Source organism: Capra hircus, chromosome 4, assembly GCF_001704415.2.
Source record: "Capra hircus breed San Clemente chromosome 4, ASM170441v1, whole genome shotgun sequence".
Classification (NCBI taxonomy): domain Eukaryota; kingdom Metazoa; phylum Chordata; class Mammalia; order Artiodactyla; family Bovidae; genus Capra; species Capra hircus.
Genome location: NC_030811.1, coordinates 109988271 through 110013932, shown reverse-complemented (window position 1 = coordinate 110013932; position 25662 = coordinate 109988271). Strand labels below are relative to the sequence as shown.

Genomic DNA, 25662 nt, shown 5'->3' with positions numbered 1-25662 from the left:
CCGCCTAGGAGAAATATTAGCCATTGTTAAATAAGTCAGTCCCTGCTGTGCCTCATTCTGGGGCCCTGCTGCTTGGAGCTGCCTCCGTGTGTAGTAGCTCCGTCACAGATCAAAGCCAGTTTTGAATGTCTGCTCTTGTGATTTTCAATTTGGGGATCATATCTGAAACTTCTGTTTGTTTTCTGTGCCTGGCAGCTTAGTACAAGGGCTTGTTTCTCTTGATTGGCCGTCACAGGGCCCCTTATCACACCTCCGTGTCAGCTGCTTAGGAGGAGGATTTCCCACCTCTTTGAGGCACCTTACCCCCTAAAGTGAATTTTGTATTTGCTGCTTAGCTTTTTTATATTAGGTCAGATCCAAATATGATGAAATTCTAACCAACCCTTTTGCTTGAAATGGCTCAGACAGAAGCCTTATAGAGGCATTTTGAATCATTATACATAGTGTTATAAAAGACTATTGGATGTGATAAAATTGGGAATTGAGAGAGAACCGTTAATCCTAACTGACAGATCATTTTCTATTTCTTTGACTTAAAAAAAAAGTGTATCAGGCATTATGAACATGCCTTGAATTAGATGGCATTAGATATTTCAGAACCACAGTGAAACTGATGAGTGAGCCCCTTTAAAAAATAAAATACAGTAATGCATAGAGCTTTCTGTGTTGCTCATGATGTCTTTCCAGTAGCGGTAGGTAGTGAATTTATAATAATCTTATTATACAGTCTTCTTACTGACTCCCACCTCTCTCCTGATCAGTGATCAGCAGTGTATACTTTTTTATTAAAATTTTATTTTAAGAGTCTTTAGAAGTTTTACATTGGAGTATAGTTGATCAGTGCGCAGGGAACTCTACTCAATATTCTGTAACAGGTGGCTGAGCAAGGAGTGCGCGCGCGTGCGCGGGGCCGCGACTGGGGCCGGCTCGAGCCCGCTGGGCACGCGGGAGCGCGCACGTCGCTCCCCGCCCTCCCGCCGCCATCGCCGCCTAAAAAAAAAAAAAATTCTGTAATAACCTAGATGGAAAAAGAATTTGAAACAGAATAGATGCATATATATGTTTGGCAGTGTGTACTTTTGAGATGGTGGGCTCTGGGAGAACAGTCTGAAATCACAGGTCATCAGGTGTAAATGGTTCAAGTGATGATTCAGCCTGGTGCAACAGTCTGATAGACACGTACTAAGAAGACAGTTTAGGTAGACTGTAGTATCTCTGCTTTAATCTAGCCTTTAGCCTAGAGAAACTTTTACACATTAATAGCTCTCCCTTACTCAAGTATGGGTAGAACATTAAAAAGAGGAAAGCACCTTTTATCTTCAGGACTGCACCCATTTCTTTTGCCTGTTCTTGTCATTGTGTCTTTCTAAGTTATAACAGGGAACTGAGATTTCACTGGGGTTTTCAAGAAAGAAAGTTTAGCTTGGGTATGTTATGTATAAAGGGAAAGCAGGAGGGGTTATTAAGATGGAGCATATGAAATGGCTGTGTTTTAGGTTAGAAATGGTTTAATATTGGCTGATTTCATATGGTTCAATGCAGAAAAAGGAGGGTAGTTAAGGAGAACTGAAGAAGGGTGCCAAGTGAGCTTGATAATCTAGAAAGTACTATTGATTTTTTTTTCTTTTGAGTGCTGTATAAATTCTTAGTGGAAGAACCCTTAGAAATCATCTGGTACAGTTTCTGTATTTTATAGACAAGATGACATTGTACCCAATCTTTAGAGGAGATGCAAGACAGTAATAATCCATATACTGGAAATTTGGGATTTGGGTGGAGAAAATATTATGGAAGGTAAAAAAGAAAAAAGGATTCTTTTCAGAACTTGCCATAGGAAAGGAAAACTTTGAGGTAGATTAAAAAAATCATAGCTTAAGTACTTCAGAGCCAAGGATCAGTGGCGCCCAGATTTTGCACATTAGAATTGCTAGTGCCCAGGCCATTGTTGTTGTTTAGTTGCTCAGTAGGGGCTTCCCTGGTGGCTCAGAGGTTAAAGCGTCTGCCTGCAATGCAGGAGACCTGGGTTCGATCCCTGGGTTGGAAAGATCCCTTGGAGAAGGAAATGGCAACCCACCCCAGTATTCTTGCCTGGAGAATCCCACGGACAGAGGAGCCTGGTGGGCTGCAGTCCATGGGGTCGCAAAGAGTTGGACACGACTGCTCGGCTTCACTTTTCACTTTGTCATGTCTGACTTTTTGTGACTCCATGGACTATAGCCTGCCAGTCTCCTCTGTCCGTGGGATTCTCCAGGCAAGAATACTGGAAGGGGATGCGATTTCCTTCTCCAGGGGATCTTCCCAACCCAGGGATCAAACCTCTCCTGCGTTGCTGGCAGATTCTTTACCACTGAGGTACCCCATTCTAATTACTGCGTGGGTGATGGAGCTAGACATCCTTAGTGTTTAAAGATCCCCAGCCGATTGCGGTGAGGAGCCATGTTTGGGAACCAGTGGCCGAGCTGCGCGTGCAATGCGGAGAAAGAAAGGGGGACCACAGAAACTTGTAGATAAAAATTTGGTAGTTTTCTTGACAATTTTTGTGGGGAAAAAAGTAGAATAGAGAGTTAGTGTTGATCTAAAATTTTATTTTTGGGAAATGGATACTGTTTTTTTCAAATTAATGGGATTTTTTTGGTGCAGAGGTAAGGCTATAAGAAATTAACCTATACTGTATTTATTGACTGAATATTCATTTAAGGAAATGTATACTGTTTGAATCATGTGAAAGATTTTTAGATAATTTAATTGGTTATAAGAATTCTGAAGAATTAAGACCAAAATTTATTATAGTATGTAATAATTGTAATAGCCATGTGTTTAGTAGTTACAGAACTTATTAGGACCATTTGAAAGTATTTGCTGAATCATGGCTTAAAAATACCTGAACTTTATAAATCTACATCTAGGCTTTAGGTAAACTTCCCATAGTGTCTCCATAATAGTTATAGGTCATAAACCTGAAAAAGAGAACTAATACTAATATTATTTATGAATTTTTACTGAAATACTGCCTCAGCAATAAGGATTTTTTGGGGATGAGGTTAGTTTCATTTTTTTTCAGGCCTTGATCTTACTGACTCATTAATACAAATAGGATTCTGCTGCGTTTACTCTTGCACGGTTGGTTTAGCTATGCCTTTGATTTTTCTCATTAAAGAAAAATACAGGGTGTGGAGCCAAAAGAAATCGGTTTCTGTCAAAACCTGAAAATATATTTGTCTAAATATAAGAAAATATTTTTGTTTGTATGCCTATTTTATTCCACAAATATTTATTGAGTACCTACCTACTCGGTGGCATTTCTACTTTATAACATTCTGGGATTTGGGGTAGAGTGTATGCTAGCTTTTAGAATACCTCTGTGAAGTAAGAGAAATGGATTGACTGACTTCTTAGTATCCATGAAAAGACTCCTAAAATGACCCTAATTACAGAGCTTTATTTTCAGAACTTTACCAAGACATGAGGAAAGTGCTGGATTAAGACCCGGGAGAGGTGGTTCAAGTATTGACTTAAACGTTTAGCTTATTACTAAAGGGAAGTCATTTTAATAGCTTTATACCTCAGCTTCCTCATCTGTGAAAATGTGATTCAACTAGAGCCCTTTTAGCACTGTTTTTTAGTATCTCTATTGTAATATTTTTAGGAGAGATGACATAAAAATACAATCAAAAGAATAAACTGAGCAGTTTTTTTTAAAAGATGAGTATATTGCTGTCTGATATAGACAGAATTAGTATTAACACTTTTGATTAGGAGACTGTTTTAGGTTTAGTGATTGGGTTAAAAACTTTCAATTTAGGATTATGTTTCATTTAAGACAGGTGTTGCCGGGGTCCAGCCCGGTGGATCCAGGGAGTTCGAAGTGGGGATGGAGTTGGCGATTAGGAAAGAATTATTTAATTAGAGATAATAAAGAGAGATTGGGAAAGAATAGTGTAGAGGAGAAAATAGAGGAGAAAAAGAGGCTATATTCCTTGGTTTACATAGAAAGCCAATAAAGCCCCAAGACAAGGGGCTTGCACCGTCTCTGTAGGCCGCAGGTGCCCTCTTGAATAGCGGAGGGTGCCCCACCTTGGGCTCCCTCTCGCTTGGGTCTTAGAAGCCCAGGCAAATAAGTAGACACGGCGAGCCTCTATGCTCCAGATGGGAATTTAGCCTGAAAAGGGAGAATAAGAAAAGAACGACATTGGGGAGCCAAGCATCAGTGCAACACCCACTTTATTTTCAAAGGTAGCTTATATACTCCAAGTTGTACATAGAGAAATAATGGAATATGCAGGGTTATGCAGGGGCAGCAGTCCTCACCCTTATTGAGACCAGGCTTTCCTTTTGCATAGCTTCGCGTATACAAAAGATCTCAGGTGATTACATTATCTTGTGGCCAAGAGGCCTCTTAACATTTTTATGGCTGTCTTCCTAGATAAATGTCTATCAACCAGAAAACTCATTTTCCCTTGAAGTGTTTTTTCTTTAATCTGCATCACCCTCAAAGTACTAAATAAAGTTACATTCCTGTAGAACAAAGGTGCAGTGGGTTATAAGAAAGAAAGTATTTAACTCAAAGATCTAATGTTGCTAATGCCAGGGCTACTACCTGTTTTTTCTATATACCAACTATATCAACAAGTAAAAGATATGAAAACTTGGCAGCAAGTATTGGCTCAACAATGAAACCCTTAATCAGGCCTATTCTAATGATTTTGGCTCCTCGGAAGCCCCTACATTCCTAGGATGTTTTAAGCTTCCTGTGCCTCTCGCTGGGAGGCTGTAAACAGTCACATGCGTAGCTGGTAAGAGTCCAGATAAACCTGTCAGGCAGGCTAGAAAGCTATCAGAGAGGTTTTTGGATTGAAACACTCTTATTATGCCCAGGAGACTTACTATCTAAAAGCTCTAAATTAACTTTTTCCAGAAAAAGGTGGTAGGGGGACAGCCCCCTGTTAATGTCAGAAGAGTAGGTGGAAAGCATAACACAGTAAAGCAGGCAGACTCTGGTTTTGGGGGTAGATGCTCGAGAAAATCCAGGGGAACCCCTGAGGCCTGATCCCACCTTTGCATTTGTCAGGCCTCTTCCTCATGACCTTTGCCACGGGCGGGATTCCCCATGCTGGCTCCCGGCAAGGTGTCTTCTGCAGGCGGTTCCAAGAGGGACTATGGCTGTGGATCTGCAAAATTATCTAGGATTTTTCTTAGGCACTCATGGGTAACAATGTTTATCTGTGTTCTTTTTAACCATTAATGAAATTCTGCTTCTCTTGGCTTTAGATGCTTTGGGATTTTTAACCACTCTTTCTAGCAGATCATAAAAGATCTGGCAATGATTTATTGTGCTTTTGGCAATGATTCATTGACCCAGGCAGTTACTAAGTTATGAAGATGCAAAGAGGTACAAGACTCTGTTCGTACCTCAACCTGAGTAAAAGAGGCAAGCAAAAATAGACAAAGTGGAAGGATATAGTAGAGGTCTATAGTAAGGTATGCATAGTGGTAGCATAGCTAGGAGACGATGGGGGTAGGTAGACATGGGTGCTGGGTCTTCTAGAGTTAGTGATGAATTTGTTTTTGAAGGATAACTAGTGTACAGATAGAGTTTTGAGTGGCAGTCCTGCGCCAGGATACTGATTAAAAAGATAATATGAGGTTTAGGAAATGAAGAAAAGTTAAAATTTGAGAGACATTTAAGAAACAGGATTAAGGACTGAGGATTTTATTGGCTGTCGAAGGTGAAGGAATTGGAAAGACTGAGGTCATTAGACACTGGGATTGAAGGTGCTATGATTTCTTTTCTCAGAATAGATAGAAATCTCAATTTAAAAGAAATTCTTTCAAAGAGAGGGTCTGATCAGGTGTTTGAAAACTAAAACCAGAAGCCCTAACTTAAGGCTTAGACACTGGACTTTTCTCTGTGTGCTTCAGTTTATGTGTCTGGTCGTCAGCTTTAGCTCGGCAGGCATGTGGCAAATAGCTGAGGTTGAGAAATTTTTAAAGATAGCTTTTAAAAATAGATGTATATTTGATGCCTCCCTCCAAAGCAGTTACCGTTAATGTTTTCTTTATCATAGGAATAAATTTGGGATAAAATAGCATAGCTATTGAATAAGAGAAGCAAGTAAAAATATTTGGCAGAGTATCAAATATGAAAGTTTTGCTTGATCGTTTTGTGATTTTTATTACATGTTAATAATTCAGTGCATTTCTATGAATAAAATCAGTTTTTCTTCAATATATCCTTCTTTAAAGACAAATATGTATATATTTGGGTTATTTTGAGGAAATAATTAAAATAATGCCACTTTAATAATAACCTTTTTATAAAAATCTATAAATCACATTGTTAAAACCTTTCAAATTGTAGCGCTAATAATATTCCACTAGATGGCACTGACAGCCTGAAGAAAAACAGTTGGCTTGAAAAGCTGTTTTATTTAACACACAGAAGGTGATGAACTGGCTGCTTTGATAGATTATTGTTGTTCTAATAATAATTTTAAGAAAATATGCCATTTCCCCAGTGTAATCAGACATCTGTCAATTCATTATAAACTTACATTGGTAGATGTATAGTTTTAGGGTCTTTGTGATCTTGAATCCTATTTCATTTGTAAACAGAAATTTTCAGTGATTTATGATTTTTATAATACTGATTGCATATTGAAAACCCTGTGTTTTTGTTCTTCCTTTAAGCTCTGTTTAGTTTTTGATAATCATGTTTTGTCCTCAGAACTCTAATGTGGTGTTAACTTTAGTAAGATGATTTCTGTTTTTAGTATTTACTATAACAGAATAGCTTTTTGTTGTTGTTGTTGACTCCTGAAAAATGCAAGCAGACAAATAAACCTTTTGTCCTGGCAGACCTAAATTCATGCTGTGTAAGAGCAGACTTTCTTTATTCCCTCACTTGTGCCCATACACTGCATTCTGTATTTATTCTGGTATATAATGTGAACTATGGTCTGATAAACTATGTACAGAAATGGAAGTTGGTTTGCATTTCTTTTTTTATTCTACTTTACATTTTTCTGCAGGATTTTGAAAGCTGACCTGTGAAATGAAGATTTTTGCATTCACCTTTTTATTTGAATAAAAACCTACTACCGAAGATGATAAGTTTCCAGGCTGTTCTGTGGGTTTAAAAATTAAATTACTTTTCAAAGAGAATATTGAACCGAATAATGTTAAGGAGAACTGTTAAGCTGTCATAACTAACTTTTTACACTTGTGAAAGTGAATAGGATTGAAAGCTTGAGCCTGGGTTGATATTTTTAATTAGTGTGGTATTTTGGATAATTTGAAAGTAGTGATTCAGTATAAAATTTGTAGTTTTTTTTTTCGCTCCCGGACTTGAATACATCCCCTTAAGAGGTGAACTCTTAAGTGGGAAATAGTTTTGTAAAACTATAGCCTGGTTTCTTTGGAAACCATAGATGTATTGGAAATGTTTTATAACACCTTTACACTTGAGGGCTCCAATTGTTTTATAGACTTGAATCCCCAGTTCTCATATAACCTTTTGTTGTAATGTTGAGAGGAAACATGGCTTGGCTAAGATCAAAGATGTTGACTTAAATTTCTATTCTGATTTTCTTTCTTTTTCAAAAAGTTACATTTGCAATATGCATTTTTATATGTATTAATATGTTCATGTAGCTTTATCCCAGAGACGATCAGAATAGAAGAATAGGCTAGGTAGTATATATTATATACAACCTTATGGTGTACTAGGACTGCTGGAAAAGACAGCCTCTAAAACACTGAGTGACTTCTTCGTTATCTACCACTTTCCCAAAATATTCCTGCTTGGTGTATTATGTTAAGAAAATGTTGAATGTTTATGCTTGTTTTTGGGTATAGCATCTGGCACCATGGTAATGTGTTAAGATATTTTTAGTAAAGGAAGAATATGGTCCTAGTTGATATAACAGCGTGTTGAATTTTAACAGCAGCACAGCTGTTCCATTTTCTTGGCTTTTGGTGTCCACGTAGTCTCTCCCCCATGACATTTTTCTGCCCTGCAGGAAGTCATCTGCTGTTACTTAACCTGTTGTATGCTTTTCCACTCCACTGCTTTTACTTCTGCTTCGCTTTACTTTTTTACCCTTATTCCCCCAATCTCTAATATTTGAAATTTTACCTTTTCTCATGTTCTGTAAATGCCACTACTTCCTTGAGATGGCAGCTCACAATCCTTTAATGCCCTTCATTTTGTTTGTATTTCCTTTTTGTTCTGCCTCGCATCATCATTTATTCATCTATTACTTCAGCAGCTATTTGAGCAAAGAGCTGTATTTTACTCATCTTTGTTTCCTTATGACCTAGCACAGAGGATTTTTACATAGTGGGACTTTAATTTAAAAAGTTCTAAAATTGGAATATGTGACTTGACTGGGAAATAAGAGATAATGGAGCTTTGCTAGTAGGCAGGTTATTTCCTAAGGATAATGTGGGAGAGAGGTTTGATTTGTTCTCTTTTGACATTTGTATTTTTGTTTCTGTGTCCTTTGCAATTAAGCTCATCAATTGTAGCTTTTCTCCGGCTTTAATTCTGGGGTGACCTTCGTATACTTACTTGAGGTGTAGATGATTACCCGCCCTTAGTAGGCAAGTTGTGACATGTTTGATGGATGGTTTGTAGTTGCTGATTTTTGGATTTTCGAAGTTTGCAGAGCATTCCTACCACTATTATTAACAATAATATGTGTTTATTAGTTACTGTGTGTCATAAACTTTACTATAAAAATTCTTTAAAAAACTGTACCCTTAATAGCAGTCCACAAGACTAAGATATTTTATTACCAACCATAGTTAAGGCATCTAATCTTCTTGTAACTTTTAAGAACATTACATATTTTAATTTTGGCTTGAGGAGTTTCATTTATTATTCTACTCCCCTGATTATACCTTTAAACTTGTACGGAATCTTTTATTTTGTTTATGTAAAGTTTTGCCGCGTACATAGATATTGGCTTGCAAAACTGGTTCTGTTTTAGGTGAAGAATTAATACTTTTGTACATTTCCAATCCTAGGAAACCAGTTTACATAATGGTAAAATTATGGAGTGATTGTTTTAAGAATATACCGCGTAGCTATTTCTTTTATTTTTCTACTTTATATGCATAAAATATTCCTACAATCATTTTACATTTATTGTTACTTCTATTTAGAAGAAAGAAGCCTTTCCTTAGGAGTTTGTGGATAATTTTGACTATCAAAACAAGAAGATACAGTCTCTTCTTTTCCCTTTGTTCTTATATTCCTTTTTTTTTTAAATATACAATTCACTGTGTAAATTAGTTTTAGTATGATCCATGATTTTTATCTACAGTGTGCCTTGGCACTTGGGAGCAAATGATGGAAAATAAAGAAAAGCCTCCGTCCTCAGGAAGTGTGTAATCTGATGGGGCCGCTGGCACTGATAGCAATGAGACGTTTAGAGAGTGGCTGGGTAGTGGCTGAGTCTTACAGACAGTGCAGCGGGATTAAAGGGAACGTGGTGATCGTGATTCCAGGCAGCACGGAGCGTGTTCTGACTGAGGCCAGACATGTGTGTTCAAACAGGAGCCCCTGAAAGGAGAGGGTGTTTTACAGGGACATGGCACCAGGCATTTGTTTTGGCTGAATTCTGCTATGTGTGCTGTGTTTCTTTTTCTGCCTTTCCTGATTTTTCTCTCTCCTTCCCTTCCAGGTTACTTAGTCCAGTGTTTAAGTGTTACATGTCACTTCTTTGAAATTATTTTGAGTCTGTCTGCTGTCAGTGATATAATTGTTTAATGTTCTACGAAGGAATGGCATTTGACCTTTTATATGCATACATAGACTGTACTTTTTTTTGTTTTTATAGATACATCACCTTTGTGAAATGAGCATTTGTGAGATACTTATAAATCATGTTTTCCCTCTGACATTCTTAATAACTTTGGATATTTGTTTCACTGTCATTTGGGGTGTGTGTGTATGTCCTTTACAGGTGGAAAAAAAACTAGGCATGAGGAGACTAAGTTGATATTAATTAAGGTTAATAGCCGAGTTGCAGCTAAAACCTGTGTCTTTCCCTTTAGATTAGTCAACAGGTGGTACGTATGGGGAGAACCTCAGCATGGAGTTAATGCCATATACACATTTTGAGATGACATTGCTCATTCACTGCAGTCTATTTGAATTTCCAACTTGTTTCACATCTGAGCGTTTTCATTCTTAGAAGCTTTTGTAATCTTCAGTTTTTTTGCTGTGTGAATAGTCCCAAGTGCATTTATTTGCCAGTGGTGCTGTGGAATTCCTAGGGAGGCATACCCTCGCTCAGGCTTTATTCCTTCCCTCAGCTTGCGGTATCTGAAGCTGGTTATTTCAAATGCCTGTGCACCTTTAGGGAGGGAGAGTGCCAGGAGTTTCTAATCTCTTTTTCTATTTCATGTCTCACTGTCAATTCAGATTTCCACTGTATTCAGGGAGGTGGCCTGTGGATATGTTAACTAGTTGGAACCCTTCCGCAAATAGTGTGGGTTTAACACAAGTCTGCTGAAACTCTTCTGTGCCGTTGTCCAAGGTGCTGCACAACTGAGTGTGCTGTAGATAACCCCCTGCCAGGATACAGCTCCCGCTGTTACCATGCTGGACTTCTTACTGCACTATTGTATCTAATCGCAGCAAAGTCAGTGATGGCGGTATCTTTAACCTTTTCATTTTTTTGATTAGTGTATTTTTATAAGTTGAGTTTTGGTACTGAAGAAGCATTTTCTTTTTCATGCACTTTTAATTCTGCAGGTTTAGTTTTTATGATTTTACCTTCTCTTTTCAATTTATCAGAATTTTAAATGTGAACAGTTAACTATTATCTTAAGTTTCAGGTTTATTGCTCTGATATCTTCTTTTAGCTTGGATCTACTGAGAGGAAATAATTTTATAGTAATTGTATAAATTTAAGATATAAATTAAAATCTTAATGATATATAAGCTAGGCTCTTCCTTTTTTTCTTTTCTACAAATGAAAACTATGCCCTGCAATAAACTAATCCAGAGTGTCTCTACTTGGAAACTTTGGTCCTCAAATTAACCATATAATTTTTGTATGTTTAATTAGTAGTGATTCATTAAGAGTTTTTGTAAAATATTATTTTGATTGTGAAATGATTTTAAATATGGATTTCTTTTTGTATACTTAAATCTTTTAGATCAATTTGAATAAAGTCAAATGATTAAATTATATGTCTGTAACAATGTTTTGATTAATAAATGTGGCAGAGAGTGGGTATCTGTATTATTGAAATTTCCTAGTTAACTGAAGTTTTATCCAATTATGCAGTGAACTTGCATAGGATAAGGACTTGTCTGTTAAGCTCTTTATGGTTGCATATCCATAGAAGGCCCATAATGTATCTTTAGAAAGCAAGCAGTTTGTCAGAGCTTTAGGTTCATAATCGGTTCATTAATTATAGTGTCAGTACGCTTTGAAGGAAGCCTCATGGGAGTACAGAAGTAACCTTGTGAACTTTTTTTTTTTTTCTTTTTTTACCTATTTGTTTGTTTTTGGCTGTATTGGGTCTTAGTTGTGACACTCAGGATCTTGCATTGCGACCTGCAGGCTCTCTAGTTACAGCTTCTGGGCTCAGTTGCCCCACCCTTGGTATATGGGATCTTAGTACTCCAACCAGGTGTTGAACCTGAGTCCTCTGCCTTGAAAGGCAGATTGTTAACCTCTGGACCACTAGGGAAGTCCCTTGTGAACCTTTTGTGGAACAAGTTTTTCTTAGCCAAGCAGTGAGATTTTCAGCAGAAAATCTGTTCAGGGTTCCAATACTGATTGTGCCCTGAAAGCCATTGAAATGTTATCTGGTTATCTGTTGTGAGAGGGCTTCCCTGGAGGCTCAGATAATAAAGAATCTGCCTGCAGTGCCAGAGACCTGAGTTCAGTCCCTGGGTCGGGAAGATCCCCTGGAAAGGGCAATGGCTACCCACTCCAGTATTCTTGCCTGGAGAATTCCATGGACAGAGGAGCCAGGTGGGGCTTCATGGGGTCAGAAAGAGTCTGACACGACTGAGCGACTAACACACTTGAGATGAAGAAACTGTGTGTATATATGATAGATACTAGGTAGTCACCTTTTTTTCTTTTTGTTTAGCATCTGAATTGTCTCAACTACTGGTTGATACACCAGGAATTGAAAATAAAATCCGAATCTTCAAGCTGGCTAGTATTTTCCTCCAATAGATGGGTGGTTCTTAGTGTTTGACTTTTTCCTAACTTTACACAAACTTTCTTCTTGTATCCTGTCAGTTTGTCTCCTTGGTCAGTGTTTCCCAGGAGATTTGTCAGGCTCAAGACAGACGATTATTTATTTCTGTGCGGATAGAATTATAGCAACTACAAGTGCTATAATTGTTTTGTTTTGTTTTCCCTTGAAGGAGGAATTCCGAGAACTTCGAGAACAACCTAGTGACCCTCAAGCTGAACAAGAACTAATTAATAGCATTGAACAAGTGTATTTTTCTACAGAGTCATTTGATATTGTTAAATATGAACTGGAGGTAAAAAAAATTCATTAAAACCTATCTAAAGCCAATTTTTTTCAGTGATTTAAATTTGTGAGTGAAATATGAATGGTTTTTAGGATCATTGTATTTATTTTTGATACTAGGACTGATCTGTGGTAACCACATTGTGATTAAGTGAACTTTCAACATTGTCACAAAAAGATGAGATTATTTTTTTAAATGTAAGGTTAAGTGCAGCTATAGGATATTGGCCCAAGAAACATTTTTGTATTTTTCGTTTTTAACTCTCAGCACACAATTATGTTAGTGTACTGCCTCTGTCTTATTTTACGTTGGCTAAATATGTTTAGGAAAGCTCTGAGACTTTTAATCATGAAAGTATATTTACATCATCATTCAGTTGTGATAAATACCCCTGTGCTATAATGTTTATAACTTTGGCATTTTAAATTTATAAGAATTAAAAAAAAGAATAGTGAAATTTGGGTTTTAGGTGAAACCAAATGCTGTGTGCATGCATGCTGCATATGTAGTACCTAGAGTTAGCACCCAGCTTATCTGGAAGTTTCATCACCAGTTGACTGAGACTGGAGGTCTAACCTGGTATTTCCCCAGCTTCACCACGGCATGCATTTTTGTTAGTTCCCACACTGTCCTCTGGGCTTCCCTGGTGGCTCAGATGGTTAAGAATCTGCCTGGAATGCGGGAGACCTGGGTTCGATCATTGGGTCAGAAAGGTCCCCTGGAGAAGGGAATGGCAACCCACTCCAGTATTCTGGCCTGGAGAATCCCATGGACGGAGGAGCCTGGCGGGCTGCAGTCCATGGAGCTGCAAAGAGTCAGACACAGCTGAGCGACTACACTTTCACTTTCACACTGTTCTCCGGAGTATGCATAATCTGTGTCTTCAAGTAACCATCACTATCACACTACACATGTTGGGGTTAATTTCCATTCATAGTATTTCAGAGGGGAAGTAGGTTTTGAGTTCTCTCGTGGATGAATAGGGAGATACTAGTGGCTGGTAGAGTGGGGAATTAGGGTTAGGAACTTTCTTGCATTCTCCTGTTACAGGCATTGGAAGCAGAGTTTCCCAGCTTAGGGGCCAGGAGTCCCCACAGGAGTGGGATTCCCAGGAGGTTGGAGATGGTGGCAGTGGAGATAGCAGAGGGAGGGTGGAGCTTGAACCCCAAAGGGTTAGTACCACAGATACAGGCTGGTGTCTGCGGTCTAGTGCGGAGGTTAGGAGGATGGGAGGAGTGGGGTGTGACACTGTTTTGTATGTGCAGATTGTAATTCCTGACTTAGGTGTGCAGGGAAGTGAAACTATTGATTTTTTTTCACTCTTTATTTATGGATTTTTCCTTTTAGAAGCTCCCTCCTGTTCTCAATTTGCAAGAATTAGAGGAGTACAGAGACAAATTGAAACAACAGCAAGCTGCAGTAAGTAAAAAACACATTTCTGACAAAACTGTAAAGGAAACACAACAGAGAGGTGTAATGTTTACAGGTTTTATGGTTTCACTAATACACTAACGTTTTAAACAAATCTTATTATTTGACATGACTTTGACTCAGATGATACATTTATATGTATTCAAATTTACTATTCAGTTCCCTTCATATTACTTGGATAGATTTGCTTCTAGAACTTGGTGTTCTTTCTCTGGAATCCTGAACATGATGAAAGAATTTTGAATTTATTTTTTTCAAATTACTAAGTACCCGCTTAGATTGCTCCTTGTCACATGGTGTGTGACTTTCCTATCCATAGTTTTTTTTTTTTTAACCCACAGTTTTATGATAGATAGAATGTTATATCAGAGTAGAGGTTCCCACTTCTAGTCGAAAGGTCCAAAGAGAATACAGGGTTAAGATTCAGAAAGTCTGAACTGCTTTCACTATTAATCGTGTGACATTGGGCAAGTCACTTTGCCTTGCTAAATCTCTTGTGTCATTTGTGAAGTAGTGGGCTAGGCCTGCATTTGACCTAATGATGTAAAATTCTGTGATTTTCTGTTTTCTTTGCATTAGGCTGAATTCCTTTTATAAAAGCCAGACTGTACTGTAGGAGATTAAATAATGGTAGTAAGTAGTCTTGTTAATTTTTTAATACTAAAAGCAGTAATAATATGTTCAGCCATTTTAATTTAAGATATGATCTTTAATAATACATGAGACAAATAAAGGAAGATATACTTCCGTATCTTTTGTGTTATATCCAGAGGCCTCAGTGGGTGCTGGGATCTCCTAGAGGCTGGTAGCAGTAGCGTGGGGAAGGGCCCTCAGCAGCAGAGGGTTGTGTAGTAAAAGCATGTTGCTGTTCTGGAGACTTTGAGTTCAGTGGATGGTGGCACCTTTTGCCTTTTGGTCTCAGCGTGTTTCAATGTGTACTCCCCCCTGTTTGTAACTCATGTGGTAGTATTCTTTTGGGAATGAATCCCACCACAAGGGCCATGTAGCACAGGGGCCTTTGGAATTTGATCAACCTGGCCTTGAACCGTGACCTTTCAGCTTACTGCGGGTGAATTATTACTGTGTCTAAGATTACACCCCCTGGAAAATAGGGAAACATGTCACCCATTTCAGTAGATTGTCCTAATTACTAATTGAGGTAATGCAAGAAAAGCACTCAGCACACTGCCTGGTGCCGTGGAAGCTGACAATAGCCACATGGTCTATTTAAAACAAGAAAAATGGAAAAACCTGTAATAAAAAAAGCAATGAACACACACAAATGCATGAGCGAATGACTCAGAAAATGATTTGGTAAGATTAAGTGGGTTTCTGTCTGTATACATCTCTACAAGTTCCTGTCTAAACAGATGTGCACGAATTCAGAGCAGATTAAGGAGACCTGAAAGAATGAAGGTAGCAGTTGAATGCGTGTGTAGTGGTTTGTCCTCAGCTGCGTTGGGGCTGGGGATACGATTGTGTTTCTTGAGCAGATGGTCACTAACTGCCTTCTGTGCCTCTCTGCGTGGTCACGGTCATTGCTGGTCATGGGACCCCTGCAGTGCAGTGCTGCAGAGGCCCCTGCGATTGTGAAAGAAGAAACTTGTGTTCCCGATCATTAGAGTTCTACATTGCATACACTCTTGTTATTCATGAAACTGACCAAGAAACCTTTGGTACCTTCATAGCACTCCAAAAAGCACATTTTCGGTTTTTCAGAAGTAGCGGACCAAATTGCTATTTGTCTTCTTGTGCACTGCAAACAGTTTAAAGGGGACAAGGATATTTTCTGTTTCCCAGATAGTATTTCCATAAATTGAATAGTTTAACCTTTTTTTTATCTTAAGAAGTCTGTCTTTTGAAAGCAAATCTGATACCCTTAAAGACGGATAGACTTTTGCACATGTTAGTGAAATCAAATAATCAAATAATGATACTCATGTCATTAACAGTAATAATGACCATTTATTGAGTTTCTATTAAGGACCAAGTATTGTGCTACGTGCTGTACCTCTTTTACTAAACTCATGGCCAGAGACGTGTGTGGCCATAGCATGCCAGAATCTGCTGTAGGAGTGATTGAGAAGCCCTGTTGAATGTTCTTGCTAAAACTTTAAATGTCAAATGTAATAGGAAGCATGAGGCTTTGTCTTTTATTTCCTTTGTTTGATTGCATGTTCTTCTAGGTCTCTAAAAAAGTAGCAGATTTAATCCTTGAAAAACAGCCTGCTTATGTCAAGGTAGGATAATATTTGTTATTTTTAAAGTAAAATATTAAAAATGTTTGAGTGACTTATGCTTGGAATTTGAAATATTCTTTTGTCTGTAGTTTATAGCAACATATTAACTGTATTTGGGTTGTATTTGTATATGGTTTTTTTCTCCCATGTGGGGAATTCACCAAACTATGAGAAGTGAAAGAGTTTTTATATCTAACTCTGGTCTGTTTGGTTTTCCTAACTGGAGAACAGCCAAGGAAAATTGCTTCTGTGTGTTTTGTAACTCAGATCATCAACAGTGATGGGTCATTCTGCCTTTAAAATATGATAAAATTGGAACTGTCTCTTTGAATCTGCCTTTTCATCAAAAAAGCAGAGACTTCAGAATGCACTGAGATATCTAACTGTGTTCAAACGAAGCCATTCACTGTAAAAGCATCTTAGCAAACAAATCACGTTTGTCGTATTTGTTATTATCTTATGAAGTTCTCTTGGATAGAAACATTTAAACGAATATATCATTAGTATTTATTTATGCCCATCTAAAAGAGGGTGGGTCTAGATTTCCTTACAAGCAATCCTGCCTAAATATTTTGTGACATGCCATGATGAAAATCAATTCAAAGTAGTTATCTAAAATGATTTTTATGAAAAATATACCAGCAGTGTACAAGTTCAGGTATCTTTGTTGTTACTTTGCTTATCAAGGAGGCTTCTTTTGAAACCCACTAAAGTTTTTGTTAGAGAACCATATCAATAAGAAAGAAAAATAAAATGCCTTGCACAGTAACCTATACCTCGTCTTTCCATAGGAACTTGAAAGAGTTACTTCATTACAAACAGGTCTTCAGTTAGCTGCTGTTATCTGCACCAATGGGAGGAGGTATTGTGTTTGATGATGCTTTGTTCTTTAAGCTAAATAACATTTAAGAGAAACTGTCTTGGAAAGTTGAGTTTTAAAATTATGATTGTGGTTTCTAGAATGCCATTCATTAACTGAACCTACATAATGATCTATAAACTGCCCTAAGAAGGTGTGTGGGAAATGTTTTAAAATCTAGTTAGGGATTAAAAATATTAGTTTTATTTTTTTCTTTTTAAATGTGGGCCATTTTAAAAGTTTTTATCAAATTTGTTACAATGTTGCTTCTGTTGTTTATGTTCTGGTTTTTTGGCCCTGAGGTATATGGGATTTTAGTTCCCTGACCAGGGATCAAACCTACACCCCCTGCTTTGGAAGGTGAAGTTTTTAACCACTGGACTGCCAGGAAAGTCCCCAAATATTAGTGTTTTTGTATTGCTTAAATCAGTGCTTCTAAAACTGTCTTTGGTGAAGGACCAGCCTTTTTTTTTTTTCTTTAATTTTCAACATGTTACAGATTGTTGTTTTTATAAAATGCAATAAAAACAAATTGCTAGAATAAATTAAAAAAAAGACAAACACATATAAAATACAGTTTCATTTTTTCTATTATCAGATTCATTAAGCATAAAATTACCATGTCAACTTTGGCTCTGTGTGTTTAAAATTTTTTTGGTTAGAGTCATCAAGCATAAAATTGTTTCGTCAACTTTTGCTCTACATGTTTCTAAATGCTTGCTCTCAATTTCTGTACTTTTCTTGTGATGAACTAGTAACAGTTTGAAGTTTGGTAGCAGACCACCTACCACTCTGGTAATGCTGGTTTATTTTGAGCTGTTGAACAGATCGGTCAATCTGTTCAATCGGTCAGAGGACTCACAATCCCCATTTTTAAGAGCAGTCCAGGATACTGTCTCATTAACTGCCTAATTGTTCTGGTGTATAGTGTTCTTATTCTAGAAAAACTGAACTATTTATTGCTCACTTTTACAGACACTTGAATATTGCAAAGGAAGGTTTTACTCAAGCTAGTTTAGGCCTCCTTGCAAATCAGAGGAAACGTCAGTTGCTGATTGGACTTCTGAAATCTCTGAGAACGATAAAAACATTGGTATATACCAGTTCCTTTTTAAAAATTAAAACTTAATTTTACGGTTGAAACAGGTTTTACCTTTGCATTTCTGTTATTTTTCAGCAAAGAACAGATGTCCGCTTAAGTGAAATGCTGGAGGTAAGTTTACAAGGCTTGGAAGTTTGGTGCTTCTCATAATATTAGAGAATTATTGTGAAAAAAACTCAGATGTGCATTTTTCTCACATTGGTGTGTGGTGTAAAGAGCATTTTTAGACAGTAAAGGACCTTACTGTTTCTACTCTTGTGCATCTTTTTCTATTGACATGATAGACTTCATTCAGAAAAATTTATTGGGGGGAATGTTCAGTGTGTAAGCAATGTAGGAATGTTAATTTCAGTATGTTTCCATTATATCTGGGCCCAAATAGCAATGAAATTATCTTTTGCATGTAACATAAAGTAGTAAGTTGAGGAAGAAGGCATGTATTAGTTATTTTGGTGTCTCATATATATACATATATATTTTTAATTACTAATTTAAAAATTTTTGGCTGTGCTGGGTCTTTGTTGCTGCACGAGGGCTTTCCCTAGTTACGGCAGACGGCAGCTACTCTTCGTTGTGGTGACTTCTCTTGTTGCTGGGCACGGTCTCTAGATGCGTGGGCTTTGGTAGTTGTGGCATGCAAGCACGCAGGCTTTGCTGCCCTGCCCGTCCCAGACCAGGGACTGAACCTGTGTCCCCTGCATTGGCAGGCAGATTCCTATCCACTGGACCGCTAGGGAAGCCCTCATATGTATACTGATCTTCTGAGTGAGCCGTCTGTTTTCTCTTCAATGGCTTTCTTAGCATTTTTATATACTTCTATTACAAGGTTCACCAAGGCCTAATGTGTTATGTGTGTTTCCCCATAATTCTCAAGCACCTTTAGGTAGGTACTTTGTCATGATCTCAGCATCCCCTATGGTTTGAATTGCCTTTGTTGAATTTAGATATGAACTTAAGGAACATTTTTTTTTGTAATGGTTTTCTGTTTAATCACTGTATTACTTTTAAACTATTACCACTAAACTATGGTTTAAGAAATCCATATGAAAAATTAATTTGGCAGTAAATTACTCTGTTCAGGTGTTAAAAATATCCTGAGGCCATTAATGAATATTTCACTTTATTTTCCAAATGTATTTAAGAATATTTATGGATTCATTGATGGTAAAACTGTTGAATGTTGATTGCAAGTAGAGTAAAATAGGAACATTTTTTATATAAACACGACTGAAAGAAGATATGTTAACAGTTAAAGAACTCCTTCTCTCTGAAGCTGCTTATACTTCTGTGTAGGCTTTACTCACATGTCATGGTCTCAGAGGGCTATTACTGTGTATTTATGGGCGTAACGTATTTTTTTCCATGCTACATTTTAGGTCTGGAGCTAGTTGCTTTGCCATATTTTACTATTTATCTGTTGTTGGTATTATAATCTTTGAGAAGAATGAAAGCTTTCTGGTAGTGTAACTTTTAGATAGAGTGTGAGCCGAGGTTTATCCTTTTCAGAGGCTTTTAAAAATGATTGTTGTTTTTGCCTGCACTGGGTCTTCATTGTTGTGCGTGGGCTTTCTCTAGTTGTGACAGGTGGGGCTACTTTCTAGTTGGGGCGCACAGGCTTCTCACGGCCTTGGCTTCTCTCGTTGCGGAGCACAGGTTCTAGGCGCTGGCTTTAGTACTGTGGGCTCAGTAGTTGTGGCTCAGGGCCCCTAGAGAACAGGTACAGTAGCTGCGGTGCATGGGCTTAGTTGCCCAGCGTATGTGGATCTTCCCGACCAAGGATGTAACCCGGGTCCCCTGCATTGCAAGGCGGAGTCTTAACCACTGGACCACCAGGGAAGCCTCTTTTCAGAGTCTTTTAAGAAAAATGTTTCCGTCCTAATGACTTCTGTTGTTGCTCTCTCCAGGAGGAAGACTATCCAGGAGCTATTCAGCTGTGCCTGGAATGTCAGAAAGCTGCCAGCACTTTTAAACATTACAGTTGCATAAGGTAAGCTAACATCAAAATTTTAAAGCTGACTCTGCCATCAGTTTTAATATAAGAGTTGTGTAATATACAATGTTAATAAACATTGACAATTACTAAGTCTGTATCCTAGTTTAGCTTTCTTGTTTATAAATGGACAGTAGAGTAAAACAGGACTTCCTTGGTGGCGCAGATGGGAAAGCGTCTACCTACAATGCGGGAGACCTGGGTTCAATCCCTGGGTCGGGAAGATCTGGAGAAGGAAATGGTAACCCACTCTGGTACTCTTGCCTGGAAAATCCCATGGACAGAGGAGCCTGGTAGGCTACAGTTCATGGGGTCGAAAAGAGTCAGACACGACTGAGCGACTTCCCTTTCGCTTTTCACTTGCACAGTAAAATAACAATTCTTAAGGTTTGAAAGATCAGATAGATACTTTTGAATCCTATTTCCTGTGACATCATTGTAACTCTTCTTTTCATATTTTTTCCAGTCTTACTGATTTCATTTTTATGCAGTAGTAGAGAATAAATTCGTCTGTTCCTGTCTTCATTGCGCCTCTTGGGAATTCTTCCTCCTTAACTTTGCCCAGCTTATAAATATTGAGAGTGTTGTCACAGTTTGTTTTTCAGATCCAGATGGTTCAACTGTTGGCTCATCATGATAAGAATTCTTTTGGAAAATTTAAAAGCGATGTGATTGCTTATGTAATTGTCGTCTTTGTAATATTTAAGTGATTATGTAATTAACGTTTTATATCTCCTGTTTGTTAATGTATTACATCTTCTGTTTGTTCGTGAAATGTGCTGTCTGAAAATAGCTGCTGTATCTTCTGCTCTGAGTGCTCACTTTTTAAATGGATTTTGATCTGTTTAAAATGAAGCTTTGCATTAGCTGTGACAGTACCTCACAGGGGTAGGGGTGGGCTCTAATCCTCATGTGTAATTTCTGTCATTCCTCTGAAACCATCGAAAATAAACATACAGTCTAAGGAAAATAGCAAGGTTTCCAGGCAAGCCCAGTTTCAAATTAGCTTCATACTAACCTAATGTATGACTAACAGAATGCAGCCTGTTAGTCTCTCATGTATGGAGATTCCAGCTGTCAGTGAGCAGGATGCCTTGATGTTCTAGGTGTTGATTCCTTGTAATTGGAAAGATGAAAGGATTGTGATAGAGTACAGCTTTAGATTAATTTTTTTTTTTTAATATACTCACACGTAGGTCTCTACTAGGTATGGAGTAACTGGATATTTCCCCCTAGAGGTGATATTTTTTATGGATTTTGTTTCTCTGGGATTATGCATTTTGAAGCAACATACTTTTTCTTTGATTAGGAAACACATAGTTGAGTAGCACCAGTGATATTTGGATTTTATCCATTTTGACAGTGATTAACTGTTACTATTAAAAACTTGATTATGTCATTTATATTTATTAGGTTGCATGGATAAAGTATTAGTTCTAGTATGTGAATATACTTGAACCATTTCTAGCAGGGCCTTCTGGCTCCCGAAGAAGCATAACAGCCATTTGCTTCATTTCGTGATGATATGTCTGTTAGAATTTCGTATTCTAAGTTTATTTCTAGTTGGCTTAAAATAATTCAGGCAACTATAAATCTATTGAATGCTTATTATATGCCAGGTGCTTTGTTTTGGAATTGGTTGTATAGTGATGAATCACCTAAAATATAGTCAGTATAATCCTTGGTCTTCAAGATGAACTTGGATTGAGGTAGGCACAAGTAAGATGGGGCTTTTAGAGAGAAGGAAGTTGAGCATATGGTGAAAGCATTGGGATCTAATTCTCCTTAGGAGTCAAGACTGAGGAGGATCTGAAGGAGGTGCAGGAGGGTTTAGCTAAACGAGAGGATGTGGGGTTGTGGATATGAGATTATGGGCATTGTGATGAAGTTCTTTGTTGCAGAGATGTCAGGCAAAATGAGGACTGAAATTATCTGTTGTATTTATAGCAGCAAAGAAATCAGAGTTGACCTTGTTGGGGACAGATTTGGTTGAAGTATGAAAGTGAAAGTGAAGTCGTTCAGTCGTGTCTGACTCTGTGACCCCATGGACTGTAGCCTACCAGGATCCTCCATCCGTGGGATATTCCAGGCAATAGAACTGGAGTGGGTTGGCATTTCCTTCTCCAGGGGATCTTCCCAACCCAGGGATCGAACCCGGGTCTCCCGCATTGTAGGCAGACGCTTTACCGTCTGAGTCAGTACAGGATGAGGAAATTTTATAAAGAGGAAAGATGTGGAATTGAGAGGGAGAAACCTGTGTTTGAAAATCAGTGGGAAAGAGTGAGAGATTGAAAAGAAGAGAGACCATCCTAATAAGGCTTTGTAGGGATTACAGAAGAGATTGACGTTGAAAAGGTCCACTGTTCTTTTATAATAGGAAAGAATGAATGTGGACATCTGGTGGCAAGAAACTGAGATGACATGTTGATACTTTATTTTTTCCATCAATTGCAGTGTTTACTTTAGCTTTGTTAAAGGAAGTATCTTACTTGATGAGAGTTAGCTATAAAAAAGGTTTTTGAAAGAAACCCTTATTTGGGTTTTTTTTCAGGCACAGAGATAGCCTCTAAGCACTTTTTCACTTTTAGGTATATAGTGATGTGTGGAGGAGGTGTGACTACACTTATCTCACCTGGTGAAAAGTTTTGAAATTGAAGCATCTGTAATAATGATAGAAGTTGATCATCATTTTATTTTAGATGTGCAGAATGCAAGGGTCATGCTGTGTTTACGTGTCTGAGTCATGCAGGCAGTAATAGGAAAAGGTTGGCATATCCTGGAATTAGATAAAAACAGATGCACAGACACACTGAGATGTCCTAAGGAATTCATTGTAGTGGGGTTTTTACCTTAGGGTTCCTGGAAATTTGTTGGAATTGTGTTTTTAACTTGGCAATTTAGTGACAGTGAATTGCTGGGTGGTGATGACAGGCCCTCCAGCACCGACTCTTCTCTTCCACACGCAGCGGTGCTTCCTTCTCCTGCCTAACCCGGTCCCCTTCTCGAGTCTTCACCTCTTAGGTCACCCATTTGCTCCTAATTGGGAGAACCTAAGCTTCTTCATTTCTTGTAGATCATACGATTTAGGATATAGCTATAGAGTTAATTGATATCTAGGAGAGATTGAGTCCACAAAAATGAAAGGAATTTTATTCCATTAATAATTTCCTTTTAATTTTGTGTTTATTAATTAGATGGGCCTTTCTTATTCTATGCATTTTCTTCAGTTCAGTTCAGTTCAGTCACTCAGTCGTGTCTGACTCTGTGCGACCCCATGAATCGCGGCACGCCAGGCCTCCTTGTCCATCACCTCCTCCCGGAATTCACTCAGACTCACGTCCATCGAGTCAGTGATGCCATCCAGCCATCTCATCCTCGGTCGTCCCCTTCTCCTCCTGCCCCCAATCCCTCCCAGCATCAGAATCTTTTCCAATGAGTCAACTCTTTCCATGAGGTAGCCAAAGTACTGGAGTTTCAGCTTTAGCATCATTCCTTCCAAAGAAGTCCCCGGGCTGATCTCCTTCAGAATGGACTGGTTGGATCTCCTTGCAGTCCAAGGGACTCTCAAGAGTCTTTTCCAACACCACAGTTCAAAAGCATCAATTCTTCAGCGCTCAGCCTTCTTCACAGTCCAACTCTCACATCCATACATGACCACTGGAAAAACCATAGCTTTGACTAGACGGACCTTAGTCGGCAAAGTAATGTCTCTGCATTTTCTTCATTTTTCTCTTTTTCCTCTGGCCTTATGAATACAGTCAATATTGAACCTGTTCTTGAGCTCTCTCATTGGTTCAGACATAATTCACCAGCACTTTAAATGTTCTTTCCATTTACCTGGAGCTGTGAATTTAGCCAAAGGCAAAATTTAATCTTTTGCTTAGATCTGAGTGATTCAAAAGTGAAAAATCATTTGACACTCTGGTAATCATAGAATAGTAATTAATTTCCAACTGAATTCACACTCATTTTCTTTAACATTTAAATTTATTTTATATTCCTATTAATGATTAGAGAGTCAAGAAATACTTTTCTTAGCAGTGTCCTTTAAGAGAACCATTCCACAATTCCAAGTGTTTTGGAATTATCAGGTAATATTTGGTGCTTTTGTTTTTATGTTGCAGGCAAATTCATCTGTACAGTGGGTCTATTCATACACTTAATTTTTCCTTAGTAGATTATATGTTCCTCTCTTCTTTCCTAATCACATTGCTCCTTTATTGGAAATAAAATATTTGATAGAAGGCAGAGACTCTGTGGCCTTAGGAGTAGATTACATGGAACAAGTGAGGGTGAATTCTTATGATTCTGAAAGTAGAAAAAGAATTTACAACTTTGCTTCTGCATAAAAAGGCACTGACTGTATACCTAATAAATTCAGGTTACATGACTGTGTAGTTTAATACATGAAGTACCAAGTAATTTGGTATCTTGCTTAATGTGCTGTGTTTCAGCATGACAGAGTTATATGGTTAGGATTGATCAGGAATAGGAGTCAGAGTGTGTTTATCTTGGAGTATGCCTGAATAAAGCATTTAATTTCTTTATCACTTGAAATTTATCTAGATTAGTTTCATGAAAAGTTACTAAAAGTCAAAACTTCTTTACTGCTTTTCAAAATTCCCTTTGAAAGAAACTGCCTGAATGAATCTTGGAGCATGCTAGATTATGCACCAAAAAGTTCATGCACCACCTGAACTAGTTTTGAGTACTGCATTTTAACGTAGACAGCTGTATTTAATTTCTGATAATCTTAAAATGTCCTTTTTCCCCCCTCAGATGATGATCTTAGCAGTTGAAAGAAAATTGTAGGTTGTAGACCCTTAAATCATTGAATAATGAGTATAGCCTTTAGGTACAAGTACAGCAGTACTTTGTCTCCCCAGGTGTCTCAGTGGTAAAGAATCCACCTGCCAAGCAGGAGACTTGAGTTTGATTCCATGGATCAGGAGGATCCACTGGAGAAGGAAATGTTGGCAACCCACCCCAGTATCGTGCCTGAGAAATCCCATGGAGAGAGGAGCCTGGCGGGCTATAGTCCATGGGGTGGCGTAGAGTCAGACATGACGTAGCGACCTAACAACAAACAACAGCAGTACTAGGCACTGTTCTTCTCCTGAGGCCCTTGATTCCATCTTAGCAAGCAGTGTCCGCTCTCTCTTTCTTTACCCTCGGGCGAGGGGAACCCAGGAGCCTCACCTGGAGTGATGAACAGTGAGTGTTTCTGCAGGATCACCCGACCTGTTCAGCTAGACTCACATATAGGTCTGGAGTCCCTGTTGCTTGGGCTGAGTTACTGACACCATGCTATTCTGACACCACCTCTTTTCTTATCTTTTATCTTGTTCTCCTCTGCCTTCCTCCTCCAGGCAGTAACATTTAAAATTAATGTAAAGTGAAATCTACATAAAACATGACACTTGAACAAAATGGTCTTAAAAGGTGAAAGTTTTTCTTTCTGCCCACCCATCCTTCCCTTTCCTACTCCCTAGAGTAAACCATTTTTACAGCTTAATTTTCATCCTA

General features: G+C 38.1%; 1 protein-coding gene across 2 annotated transcripts in view; it reads left to right on the top strand.

The window, feature by feature from the left end:
* Positions 1–25662, top strand: part of VPS50 (VPS50, EARP/GARPII complex subunit) — a 139815-nt gene that overhangs the window by 10427 nt on the left and 103726 nt on the right. For both annotated transcript variants that reach the window (XM_018047422.1, XM_005678922.2), the window contains exons 3-9: positions 12401–12523; positions 13862–13933; positions 16132–16185; positions 16977–17047; positions 18020–18137; positions 18222–18257; positions 20051–20133. In XM_018047422.1, the coding sequence (XP_017902911.1) occupies positions 12401–12523; positions 13862–13933; positions 16132–16185; positions 16977–17047; positions 18020–18137; positions 18222–18257; positions 20051–20133 (557 nt within the window). The remainder of the gene's footprint in view (positions 1–12400; positions 12524–13861; positions 13934–16131; positions 16186–16976; positions 17048–18019; positions 18138–18221; positions 18258–20050; positions 20134–25662) is intronic.